A 13,946-nucleotide genomic window follows, 5' to 3' on the forward strand; every position below is an offset into this window, starting at 1 on the left:
AAACGTTATCAACGCTGTCAAAAACAGTAGCATTTAACACTAGTACACACAGATCTGTAGAACAAGTAGGTTACAGAATTAAATGAAACACGCAAAAACTAGCCATGAAGAAGTCTATGCCATGTCATTCAGTATAGTTACATTTTCACAAATCATGCTATAAACTTTCATAAGATCACTAGACAAAGTTATTGTAGTTATGTATTATTGCAATAAACAACTGATAAATTTATCCACCCTTAAATATAGTAAAGTATTAACAAATTTTGATGCAATAAATAGGGTATGATCATCTTTCACAAACATCTACATGTCTGTCTCCTTTAAAGTGTTTATAGTGTATATAATGAGTTCTATTTGTAGGGGTTATTATAACACAATTAGTTGTGTTATAATACAACAAATATGAATCCAGTCGCACAAATCATGCATCTCCAACAGGAGAATTGGACAATGGAGGAATATGTAAGAGACTTTCTGAACTGGCAGACCTCATTGGTCACATCAACATCACATCACCCTCATTGGACGCAGTATGTTTAATGATATTTTTTCATGGAGGGCTTTCTGAGCCACTCAGCTACTGTATGCCACTTCATGACCCTAATTGGACTCTTGAAGAGTATATTGATATTGCATTGCAATTAAGTAGTTCTCAATTTACTGTGGGAGTCATGGAGGAGTAACGCAGCACTCCCGCAGTAACCCCCATTCCAGAGTCTCGTCCTGTCATAGCCGCCAGCTCTGAGTCTCTTCACAAGATGGCTTCCAGTCTGACGGACCCACCGTTGATATCGGTGTGAGCAGCAGGCATCCCAAGGGCCTCAGAACTGGTCATCACAGAGACTGTTCACCTAAGCTCAGTGCTCTCTGTAATGGTGGTCGCCATCCTGTGTGTTTGGGCTACTCACTGCTCTGTTACTCCTCCTGAGTCCGCTCCAGTCCTTGAATCTGCTCCAGAACCCGCTCCAATCCATGAGTCTGCTCCAGCTCTTCCCGACTTGGCAGCTTCATGATATTTCCAACTCTACTTGAAGGGCACAATAAGGAAAATACTAAATCACATCGGTAACTACAACTTTATGGTGGTGTCCATCTTCACTCAACCCATAAATACATTCATTCTGACATGACTTGAACGCAGCATGTGTCCTATTTTTGGGTCGTGTCCTACTAGTTGAGAACCAAAGCTCAAGAGAGCACACGGCTTCAGAAACTTCCATTCGCTAGATCTACGCCTTCTTTTTATTATTTTTTGGAGAAAATAAATGAAAAGAATTCTGTGGTCAAAGAGAGTGAAATGAAGGAGCACCAGAGCAGTCTGAAAGATGGCAGAGGGTGAATGGGTTTATTTTAGGCTTTAGTAGTTTTATGTGCGAGCTGTCTGCAGCAGGCATATTTTATGAACCTTCTCTCAAGTGGCTTATCAGTGCCGTCTTCATGATGCTTGTCGTTTAGCTGAGGCCAGCTGTCTTCACCTTTTTTACAAGTCTAGTGCAAAGTTCTGCTGATGTGATCTGGTTTTTACTTTCTAATTGGGGCCTAGACGACTTTCAGTCATTATAGGGGGCATGGTTACACAATTCATGTTAAACAAACCCCCGCAAATTTGCAGTTCAGTGTCACAACTGGCAAAATGGAGATGTGTGTCTGCATAGAGCCAGTAATGCTGGTAAATTTAGAATACTAAGTGCAAGAACACCAGACACAGATGTGAGGTACTTTGTGAAAAAAGCACACTTTAGCATACTTTTACAGAGAGTACTTATTATGTGTATAATATACTTTAAAAGAATATTCGGTAACACTTTATTTTAAGGTATCCTTGTTACACGTTACATGTACTTACTATTATAATAACAATTAATTATGCTTAATTACATGCAAGTAACCCTAAGCCAAACCCTAATCCTAACCCTAACCATATTGTAAGTACTGTACATGTAGTTAATTAAAATTACTCAGTACTCAAATGTATAACTACACTGTAACAAGGAAACCTTAAAATACAGTGTAACCGAATATACTTTAGAGCAAAATGAATGTTATGTTTTCAGGACACTTAATTGCATAATAATTGCGAGTAAAAGAAAACCTCCTGAGTCCGCTCCAGTCCTTGAATCTGCTCCAGAACCCGCTCCAATCCATGAGTCTGCTCCAGCTCTTCCCGAGTTGGCAGCTTCTGCTGCGGAGCCTCCCGAGGGGGCGGCGACCACTTCAGCTCCTCTCAAGGCAGTGATGCCCACTTACGAACTCCCTGTCTACCCTGCCACATTCAAGGAAGCCGTTTATGGACTCTCTGCCTGTCCCGAATTCCTGCCCAGCCTCCCTCTCCAGCGTCCTCTCCTCAGATACCTCTCTTCCTCGGCACCGCTTCTGCTGGTTCCTGTCTGTCCCTCAACTCATCCTCTGTGTGCGGTAAGCTGCGTGGATTCGCTGCAGGACTTCCAGTCTCCAGCTAAATCATGGTTGGAGGATCCCCGTCTCTGCCTCCAGCCTCCGAGACCCGGACTCCACATCGGCCCTTCGACCCATCGGCTCCACCTTGACTCCCTCATCTCCACCGTGGCCCGTCAGCCCACCAGTTCCGCTGGGCTCCTTCGTCCCTCTGGCTCCGCCTTGGTCTGTACATGTAGTTAATTAAAATTACTCAGTACTCAAATGTATAACTACACTGTAACAAGGAAACCTTAAAATACAGTGTAACCGAATATACTTTAGAGCAAAATGAATGTTATGTTTTCAGGACACTTAATTGCATAATAATTGCGAGTAAAAGAAAATGTATTATATTTTAAATTTGCATTAAATGCAATTAGATTAACTTAAGATTGCTTTTTTGATCCACTTAAGTACACCTTTGTTATTTCATAATTGCTTCTATATTGTCTTTAAAATAAAAGTTCCACCTTGACTCCCTCATCTCCACCGTGGCCCGTCAGCCCACCAGTTCCGCTGGGCTCCTTCGTCCCTCTGGCTCCGCCTTGGTCGGTCATCCACCTGCCTAAGCTTCGGGACTACACTACTCCGGCTTCGCCTCGTCCCTTCATCCCTCTGGCTCGGTTGGACTCCTCCCTCCCCTCGGCTCCACCTTGGTTCTCTGTCGCTCTGGCTCCACCGCGGTCTTCCAGATCCTCGCCTGCACCTCAGTCGCCTGAGCCATCAGCTTCACCATGGCCCTCCAGATCCTCAGTGTCACCTTGGCTCTGCGGCTCTCTGTCTCTGCCCTGGGCTCCTCTTCTACCGGCTCGTCTCCGTCAGTCGGGCCCCTCTATTTCTGGTTGTTCTTGCTTCTCAGTAAATTTTCACCTTTTGATTATTACTGTTGTCTGTGTGGTTCTGTGTGTGATTTTAGTTTCCAACCCATTTTGGGTGAGTCTGCACTAGTTGCTAAAAGTCAGAGACAGTCTGTAGATGTTCAGCAGCTGACAGATTTCACAGAAAATTGTGTAGTGCATGTATGATGGGTGCAGACTCTGATTTTTTTATCTTTAGGCTATGATTCCATCCAGCCTGAGGATTTCAAAAACTTTTTTTGTATGTTTTGTAATGTGTATTTTAAGCCGATTTTAGAACATATTGTTTCCATTTTTCATGAGGCTCCTAGTAATAAGGCGCATGATTCTATAGAGTTTATAGGCTTTATGCTGAACATCGCAGGAACAAACTGGAAAACAGGTCTCATTGGATCTGGAGAAATTGTAAATAGCAGTATGAACTGATGGCAATATCTATGGACTTTGTAGCTAACCTAGCTAGTTCTATTTGTTGTTGGCGTTTTATTCCAATATATTAATATCCAAACGTTGGTGAGAAGAAGAAAAATAAACTTTGGGATATCAATCCACATATGTGATGCACATCTTGAGTAAAACAGCTCTATATTTAAAGAAACACATACAAAAGACCTGAACCAGAAGTGATGTGACCTGTTTTACAGAATATGGAAGTTTGTTGCACATAACCCACAGAACAAAAAGTCTGGTAGTGTGTGATCATTTAGTTTATGATGTCCAGTTTTTCACTGTAACCATTTACAAATTTGGCAAGTGTATGATGCCTAGTGTTTTCAAATCTGTTTTTGAAATTTGAAAAAAATTCGAAAAGTTGTTAAATTGCTAAATAAAGGCTAACTGAAAACACAAAGTAAGGGAAATGTTTGATGTAACCATTTTCAGACATTTTCACCAGACATTTTTTTTTTTTTTTTTGGAGAAATTTTTTTTTGAAATTTTGCACACGATGAACCTCAGAAAATCAGTTTGTACTTCATTTGCATTTCAGCTCTCATGTTATTCCTCAAGTATGGTGCTGCATTCCACTCACAAATGCAGAGAGCCGTCTCATGAATAAACATGAGAAGCATGTCATCTTAATCATGCTTCAGCCGTTGCTACTCATAACTAATGCACATTGCTCACCTAATGATGTGAAATATTGCAGAGATGAGGAGTTCATTATAAATGGCGACTGCCAAGTAGCGAGGCTCGTGGAAAGCTGAGGGAACGGTCCTTACAGCATAGCACAAATAGACACCCCACAGCAGGAACAGGAACTCCGCTGGAACAGGAACACAAGGAGACACAGCACAAGGCCGTCACTAATTATTTAGTGTGTCAAGTCTGGAAATACCAGCTGAAAAGATGTGATTTCACACGGCCTGAAAGGCTGTTTCCCCTCACTCTCTCCTTTGCTGCATCACTCAAAGTAACACCAAGTCGACAGTGCATGAACATCTTGAAGGCGACGTTTGAAACAACAATATTACAAATCCAAACGGAATTTGCTTAATCTTTAAACTCCATAATCATGCCATACATTTATATATTTGGTAACACTTTAGTGTAGGACCAATTCTCACTATTAACTACTTGCTTATTATCATGCATATTACTAGCACATTGGCTGTTTATTAGCACTTATAAAGCAGATATTAATGACTTATTCTGCATGATCGTATTTTAGATCCCTTGATCCACCCCATACCTAAACTTAACAACTACCTTACTAACTATTAATAATCAGCAAATTAGGAGTTTATTGAGGCAAAAGTCATAGTTAATAATTAGTTAATAGTGAGAATTGGTCCTCACACTAAAGTGACCATATATTTTTTTATATCACTTAAAAAACAAAATATATTTTAGTATTTGAATAAAGTTAATTTTAGTTTTTTTCATATTGTAAGCATTCACAGTAATTTGTAGGCAGTAGTGTTAGGAATCGAGAAACATTTGTCATTCAGAATCAGTTTCTTTTTTTAAATACATAAATCAAATGATTTTTATGTTTTTTTCTGCATTCTTTCACCTACATGGACTGAAGACTGTACAAAAATACTATGATGTTTGCTGCATAGCTACTGAATCTACAGCGCCACAGCAAAATCATTCATTTTAGCTGATTTGTGGAATTTTCAGTCTGATGTGAGTATAATGAGAGAAAATGGCTATAAATAGACAGCACAACTAAATAGTTGCATGCCAACATGAATCACCAAGTGGTTCATTTTAATGAATCGGCCAAAAAGACTCACAAAGTGGCTGCACAAATTAGCATACTTCCCTACTATTAAATAGGTGAAAAAACAGTTTGTGAAAGAGAAGTATGTCCAGATTCACATTTTTCATAAAACAGCATGCAGAAAGTTTCTAGATGACCTACTATTTCTGGCGAGATTCTGAAGTGTGCATCTGATGGACACTTTACTATCCCATGAGGCCACGGGAGAAGATTCGTAAATGGCAGTGAAGAAAAGCAAATGGCGCTGGTAGGACACGACAGTGACTATATGACAGATAATAGTACGTCCATTTTACATTCATAATACTCACATGCTTGCTATATAAAACATACTTTTTTATGATTGCAAAGTAAGTACTCACTTGAGTAGGTAATTTTTTGAATAAGTAGTTACTTTGTGACAGCAAAAAGAGTATGTTCTATAGTATGAATGTGTGTAGTATGAATGTAATCTGGACATACTATATTCACCATGCTTTCAATGTCACATGACCTGCCAGCGTCAGTTGTATTGTCACTGCCATTCATAAATCCTCTCCCGTGGCCTCATGGGATACTAAAGAGTCCATTGTATGCACACTTCAAAATCACAAAGGAAGTAGTAGGTCATCTGGGTCATACTTTTTGCCTACTCTTTTATGAGTACTGTGAATTTGGACATACTTCTTTTCACATGCTGTTTTTCGCCTACTATATAGTAGGGACGTATGTGGTTTTGGATGCAGCCATTGGTCTCAAACTCATGACATGTGCTATAAGTTTTAATTATTCACATGACTCAGTCAGAGTGGTTCTTGGCTTTACTCACTGAACCACAAGCCATCAAAAGTACTTTATTAATGGAATTGCTACAAGAACCAGAATCATAAAATGGAGCTGGATCTGAATCGCTACATTTCTTGAATGATTCTTGAAAAAAATGATTATCATATTATTTTGTTTAGTTACTCTCATATCTCTGGAGGCAGTGGTTCTGTGTATATTTTTAATTTATTATATTTTCTTTTTTGAATTTTGTCAGGCTCTACTTGTAAACTATAAAAGAAACTAGACTTTGTAACCACTCGTTCATAATCGAATCACTTTTCTATAAATAAAATTTGAAACGCTGTGAAAAATTCCCACCTATTTAAACATAGTTCTTAGTTCAGTTGCTGCCTTAAATGTTTAAGTATAACCAACTTGGTTGTACAAGTCATTTTCAGACTTCCGACATTAAACGGTCTTAAAAAAAACACACAACAACAATTACATTAAACTAACTTAAAAAGTTGAATTTCATATAACTTATAAAAAAAAGTTGAAACTGCTCAATTTATCTTGATGAGTTACAGTAATAAACCCAATTTGCCATGACTTACTGATCATATCATTATTTTCTCAGTGTACTGAAGAATATATGTGCTATTTTAAAAACTGCATTTACTTTAATTTTATTTTCACTGCTTCTACTGAATATTACAAAATTTCTAAACTTTCAGTGAAAAAACAGATAATGGAAAAAAAAATAGACAATAGTTAAGACAATTTTTGGTTTGTAATACGAAATGTGCTTTTTAATAATAAACAAAACAGTGATACTGTTTTGCTAAAGCAATACTGAAGCAGTCTTATTTTAGTATCATTGAGATACTATTATAGATGTATCTGTTTAGTTGTCATTATAGTTTTAGTAATTCAGTTTTATTTTAGTTAAATATAACAAAATAAAAAATAAGAGAACTGAGACAGTTTTGTGTCTTCAAAAAAGGACAAAAAAGAGCAATAAGTATAGCTTATGCCTTTGTCCTTCTGCCACTTAAATAATGCAAGTGTCTTTGTTTGTGTGCATGAATAGATGTCATGAGTTTTCAGGCTGTCTCCATGCAGTTCCCCCTGTGCTTCATGCTATAAGCAGAAGGTACTGGAGCTGTCAGAGAGAACCGTCTCTGCATCACTGGCCACGTCTCACACCCTCATGCCTTAAAGGCTGTCTGGCCACACTCAGATGATCCGATTATACATCCCACATCTCTTCTGTCAAAGTTGCATCCATAACCCTGAGAGTTTGGCATTCTTGCCTCATTTTCCTTTTGTTTGAGGCTGCTGGTAGCACAAATAAAGGAGGCAGGTGTGTGAGATCTTGACCTCTGCAATCTACGTCTTCATGTTTTACTTGTTTATAATATTATTATAAAAAATATATGAAGCATATATGATATCATATAATATTTGTTGCTGGTTTTTAAATCTGCATCTCTTCTAATGTAGGGCTGTCAAAAAAAAATTTGAATTTCGAATATTCGTCAAATTTAAATAAAAAAAATAAAAAACGTTGAATTCGAATTTTAGATCTGCGTCAGCCGTCAGGCAGCCTTATCAGTGGCGCATGAAATGCGATGACAATTTAAGTGTCATTGCATTTTAATGCTTTTGTTAGCCTATCCAGTTGAACCCACTAGATGCGGCGCTGCTACGTTGTTCATTCAATATATAGCGGAAAACGAGAGCATCAGTGTGGCGAATATGTTGTTTACGGCGAAACTGAAACCAAGCTGTTCACACAGAACGCATATTTATCACGTTTTCTAGCGGGGCATCTATCAGCGTTGCACTCGCGTCTCGCACAAGAGAGCGGCATGTTTAGAAAGCCATGTAAGTGGAGAATTCGAATTTAGTTTTTCAGTCATTTTGACAGCCCTAATCTAATTACATTTTTAATTGGGCTGCTGTCTGTATTTTGCTCTCCAATGCTGGTTATGGTAGAATAACTATAAGCATATGAACTGACCAGCAGCCATCATGTAGTCCCAGCTGTCCATCAGGCACATGCTGAACTGCAGGCCCTCTGGGGTGAAAGCGATGTCAATGAGGGCGTGATGGGTGTCGTGGCTCTGGCATGCGGCTGAGGTCCAGGCCACTAGGAACCACACAACCACCAGCAAAATCACAGCAAGCAGATGCAGAACCCTCCAGCTTGTCATGTACGGGATCTGCTGGGCGGTGCGGGACAGGAACACCTTCAAAACCCTTGGTATGAGAAACAAGGACAGGACACAAATATGAAAAAGTGGTAAACTAAAGCAACACGTTTTTCTTATGCAGACTTCAAGCAGAAACATGATTGTTTACTGTGAAGCTGGCAGCATTATTTGTACCTGTACAGTTTGAGAATCACTGTTCCGTAGACGATGGCAAATCCGAGCAAACGGACCCATCTCAGGAGAATACACCGGAAAACACTTGGATTAAAATACTGTATCATAACCTGGTGATACAAAGATAAAAATGAAAAGTTAGTAAGTTGACTAATCACTGAATTTCTTTTGCATTCATTTCTTTATATACTAAGCCTGTAATTGGGATAAGAAAAACACATCAGTTTCACAGTTCCACTGATGCTAAGTCTCTTGAAACCTGTCAAGAATATGTCATATTTTACATTAAAAATCAAAAGAAAGTAGTATGGAATTATATTTTGCTAAAAGAAAATGATTTCCACTTCAAATTCTCATTGCTATAATGTGAAAAAAAAAATTTCCAAAAATTGTGGATTTTGATTTGAGAGGACAACAGAGGATGGACCTTTTCACTGGAGGAAGCGTTTTTTCATAACCTGGTGATACAAAGATAAAAATTAAAAGTTAGTAAGTTGACTAATCACTGAATTTCTTTTGCATTCATTTCTTTATATACTAAGGCTGTAATTGGGATAAGAAAAACACATCAGTTTCACAGTTCCACTGATGCTAAGTCTCTTGAAACCTGTCAAGAATATGTCATATTTTACATTAAAAATCAAAAGAAAGTAGTATGGAATTATATTTTGCTAAAAGAAAATGATTTCCACTTCAAATTCTCATTGCTATAATGTGAAAAAAAAAATTTCCAAAAATTGTGGATTTTGATTTGAGAGGACAACAGAGGATGGACCTTTTCACTGGAGGAAGCGTTTTTATGGATTATGGACTCGTATTTTTGCAACAGTATAACGTTAAAACACCTTTATTATAGTTTTTTTCTTACAAACACAGCTTTTTACTTCACAAGATGTTAACTGATGGACTGGAGTGGTGTGGATTACTTGTGGATTATTGTGGTTTTTATCAGCTGGTTGGACTCTCATTCTGACGGCACCCATTCACTGCAGAGGATCCATTGGTGAGCAAGTGATGCAATGCTACATTTCTCCAAATCTGATGAAGAAACAAACTCACATACATCTTGGATGGCCTGAAGATGAGTACATTTTTAGCAATTTTTAATTTTTTGGGTGAACTGTTCCTTTAATTGTTACAATAATTTCACAATCCAACAGTGTTAATGACATTTAAAATAGGCTACATTTTCTTGACGCAAATGATTGCTTTTTTATTAAACTGAAATATGAAATATTTCATGACATTTGTCCAGATATAATTGTAAATTATACAATCTTTGTATGCATTTTCCCATTCAAAGGCTGTGCATGAAAATCAGTGCATTACACGGAAACACATATCTTTCAAAACTACACAAATATGCACAAATATACTCATATTATTATGTGTATGAATGACGTATAAGTACATGCGTTCTAGATTGTCTTAGTTTAATCCTTGTTCTTTATCCTCCCGAGCCTGTGAAGTGCTCCCTGAATTCCTCATTATCTGTCAAGCCTGGTGTCCCTTTTGCTCTGTGCCTGTCTTATTTAAAGCAGCAGAATTAAATAAATAAATATTGGCGCGGACTGATGGAAATATGCATCTGTTCTTGTGTCTCCTAGGAGAATCACCAGTACAGCTTTCCAATCCACAGTCATCCTCTTAAATGTGCAAACAGCAAAACGGTCCCTCCAGTATAATCAAAGAACTCGCCATGTGCAGCTTCTAACCATGAGCAAGACTCAATTAGCAGCACTTCTCCTCTCTGATAAATAAATGAGCACATGCCTTTTTCACTCATTAGGGAAGTGAAATCTTGATGTACAGTAAGTCAGCCAGTTCATATTTTGATTAAATATACTGAACTGTCCACACAAGAAACTACTCCATCACTACAACCAAACTGGGAAAAATGCCTTTGTCATTTTCTTGTCTTAGTTCTGTTCGCTCTTCATCTTATAAACCTGCCTTATACTAGGCTCATTTGCAATGCACAGAAATGTTCACCAGTTACTTTTGCGAACTAGTCCTAGGTTTTTCACGCAACCTCAATAAAGCCACTGCAGTACAATTCACTGGACTCTCTAGATCAATAATTATCAAATAAACTTTAACCTTCGGGTAGCTATAATGGGGTAATTTAGAAAAGGGGCGTGGCCAAATATACACAAAACCCTATATCTCTAAAAACTCAAAACTTCACGAAAACAGATGAGCACATGCGACATAAGATTCTAAACAACCATGCAAAGTTTCAATGAGATCAGATCATAGCTGGGCGCTATAACAATTAAAAAGGTGTCAAAAACAAAATATTTATGTGGTAAATTAACTGAAATCACAGAAAATGTTCATATATTACGCATTGTTTCAGACATACACTTGATCTTCTTATCATACAATAGATCTCCTCATTCTGAACAACTTTGCCTCTAGGATCACTGTTGTCAATAAAATTGTTCTTTAAATATTTGAGATCATTTAAAAAACTACTTTTGTGAACAAGTCCTAGGTTTTTAAAATGAATAAAATCAGTGCAGTACAATTCTCTGGAGTCTCTAGGTCAATAATTATCACAAAAAAAAAAATGCTGAACCTTTGCATTTTGACAGCTATAACAGTCATTTTAAAATATGGTCTTGATCTAGTGTACCCAAAAGCTTGCAAATCCTAAAATAAAACTCAAAACTAAGTCAACTCATGCATCATATGGTTCTAATCATGCAAAATGTTATGGACATTGGACAAAATTTGCACTATAATAGTAATAAAGGATAAAAACACTATTTCTATGGTAAATTCCCTGAAATTGCAATTATAACCACTAGATGGCAGCAGAGAACCTCATTGGCTCATTCTACTCACTACTATACTTCTTTTCTCAGGTTTTACTTTTGAATTTACATTTAGACATTATGAAATCATTGTTATTACATTTAAAAATCACATTTAGTCAAAGTTTACCATGCCACATGATTACAGTTAAACCTGAAAAAAAATGGAATTATGAACAGGAGACTTGCAGTAAGCATTTTTTTACCTATTAATTATTTCAAATATCTATATCTACAACAAAATCTGTGTGTGTGTGTTTGTGTGTGTGTGTGTGAGAGAGCATGCTTAGTGCTTAGTGTATTAAGTAATACAGCGTGTATTAAGTAATATAGTTTAACCCTTTCATTACGTGTGATCGTATTCTTCATTGTGGGTGTGTTCTGGTGTCAGCCATACATTTCACGTTGGCCTACACCCTAACATCATAGAAGCCATAAAGGCCTTGAAGTGCTTGAACCCCGGTAATTGCTGCTTGCAGCTATATTTAATATAATATAATTAATATAACAACAAATTATTAATATAATGCTCCTTATAAATCTAAAATATGGTCATGCAGAAGAAGGCATTAAAATGTGCTTTATAAGTACTAATAAACAGCCAATATGCTAGCAATATGCATGCTAGTTAATTGTGAGAATTGGTCCTTAAAATAAAGTGTTAACGTTTTATTTTTTGAAGCAGGGATGCATGATATCTTGTGATTGGTTAAATATTGTTATATTTGCTATGTGGCTTGTTTGGAGTGAATGTAATTGAAGTCCTGCTGTTTGTACATCAAGATGGACATTATGAAGTTTTTTTATTTTTATTTTTAGTATTCATTCGAATTCACATAACAGATATTTGTCAAAAATACAGAAAATACTAATTGCAAGCATTTAAGCATATGCCTCTACATCAAAACATTTTTAATTTTCCACAAAATGTGTCATTTTTAAAAACAAAAACTTTAGCTTAATATAGGTGATAAATTAGGTTCTTTGAAGTTCCCATTGTGTCTCCTGTCAGTACTTTAAGGCAGGGAGTCAAGGACAGCAACCGAAATGAAGCGACATGTTTGTATCATCAGACCGGAGACAAATAGGTGGCCCCTTTTTCCCTCAGCACTCTGCCATTAATTAATCAGTGGATTTATTTTTAACAAGTTGCGCTAGAACTTGATGGACTCGTAAATAATGCATAGCGCTGCAAAGCAGAACAGCAGCATGTGGCAGAGCACGTCACCATAGAAAACACACGCAGCCATAGAGCATCTGAGTGCATGCACATATTTGATCACTGACAACTGTCGTCTGTTCTATGCAGAGCTCAAAATCAATCTGCTGTGCCATGAAAACTGAGTTTGTTAGAAATAGGGAACATGAAACACCTTTTGCAACCCTGCCTTGAGTAATGTGGCGTGAAAAAAGATATTTAACTTGAAACACTTTATAGTAACTTTAATTGTGATCATATTTTAAAGCTTTATACACTGCACCTACGTTTTGCTCCTCTCATATTCACTCCAAATTCAACTTCATGCTACATCTTCATTTCTGTTTCCTCTTTGCTCTTCCGCTCTATCCTTTCTTCCTAACTTGAATCCTGACTGCACACTCATTTCCGCTTTCTAAAAAGTCAATTCTAAAATAATCAGTGAATGTCATTTTATTTAGTGAATGTGAATAGAATCAGTGAAGGTTCAAGGCCCACTTTACCTGAAGCAGACCTCTGTCAGATTCAGCTAAAGTGGGCCAGCAATATGTACTTTTTTGCATTTTAATACGTTAACTGCAATAACAAAGAATACAAAGACTGTCAAAATAATAGAGCCAGGTGGTTGGATGGGATAAAATGAAAAAAGAAAATGTCACTGAAAAAGGAAAATTGTTTTAGGGGCCTTACATGCACTAATGATCAAAAATGTGAATTAAGAAAATAAATAGGGTCAATTTTAATTTCATGTTAACTTCAATGATCAGATCGATGACAGATGATATTAATTAGGTTTTATTTTTTTTTATCATAAAAACTATATTTTATTACTATACTATAAAGGTTCATAACTACAATTCATGAACCTTTATGCATTTATGATGCTGTGAATGCTTTTTATTGAAGCATGACATCAACTTACAACAAAGAAAAGTTCCCTGCTTTATTTTTAGATATTGCTAATACCATTTTTGTAACATTTAGGGATAAACATCACTAAACCAGTGTTCTTTAATCTTTTTAAGGACAAGGATGTCTTGATGGATAGGCAGCCAGAGAAGTGCAACTCTTGATATTGTATAAAATTGAGTGCTACATTTAAATCCTTGCCTATGATAAGATGTATAATACCATATTCATGTATTAAAGGGGTCATAGGATGCTACATGCACTTTTACAAGTTGTTTGAACTGAAATGTGTGTTGGCAGTGTGTGTACACAACCTGATAATAACATAATGATAAAAATCCAACTAGTGTTTTTTTTTTT

The 13,946-nt window shown here is 36.9% G+C and overlaps 1 protein-coding gene across 1 annotated transcript in view; it reads right to left on the reverse strand.

Annotated features, from left to right (window-relative positions):
• Nucleotides 1–13,946, reverse strand: part of LOC107711710 (probable G-protein coupled receptor 158) — a 51,670-nt gene that overhangs the window by 10,701 nt on the left and 27,023 nt on the right. The window contains exons 6-8 of the mRNA XM_016516739.1: nt 8,661–8,770; nt 8,294–8,532; nt 4,422–4,560 (exon numbers count right to left, since the gene is read on the reverse strand). Coding sequence (XP_016372225.1) covers nt 4,422–4,560; nt 8,294–8,532; nt 8,661–8,770 — 488 coding nt within the window. The remainder of the gene's footprint in view (nt 1–4,421; nt 4,561–8,293; nt 8,533–8,660; nt 8,771–13,946) is intronic.

This window comes from Sinocyclocheilus rhinocerous, unplaced genomic scaffold (assembly GCF_001515625.1).
Source record: "Sinocyclocheilus rhinocerous isolate Xijiao unplaced genomic scaffold, SAMN03320098_v1.1 scaffold807, whole genome shotgun sequence".
Lineage (NCBI taxonomy): Eukaryota > Metazoa > Chordata > Actinopteri > Cypriniformes > Cyprinidae > Sinocyclocheilus > Sinocyclocheilus rhinocerous.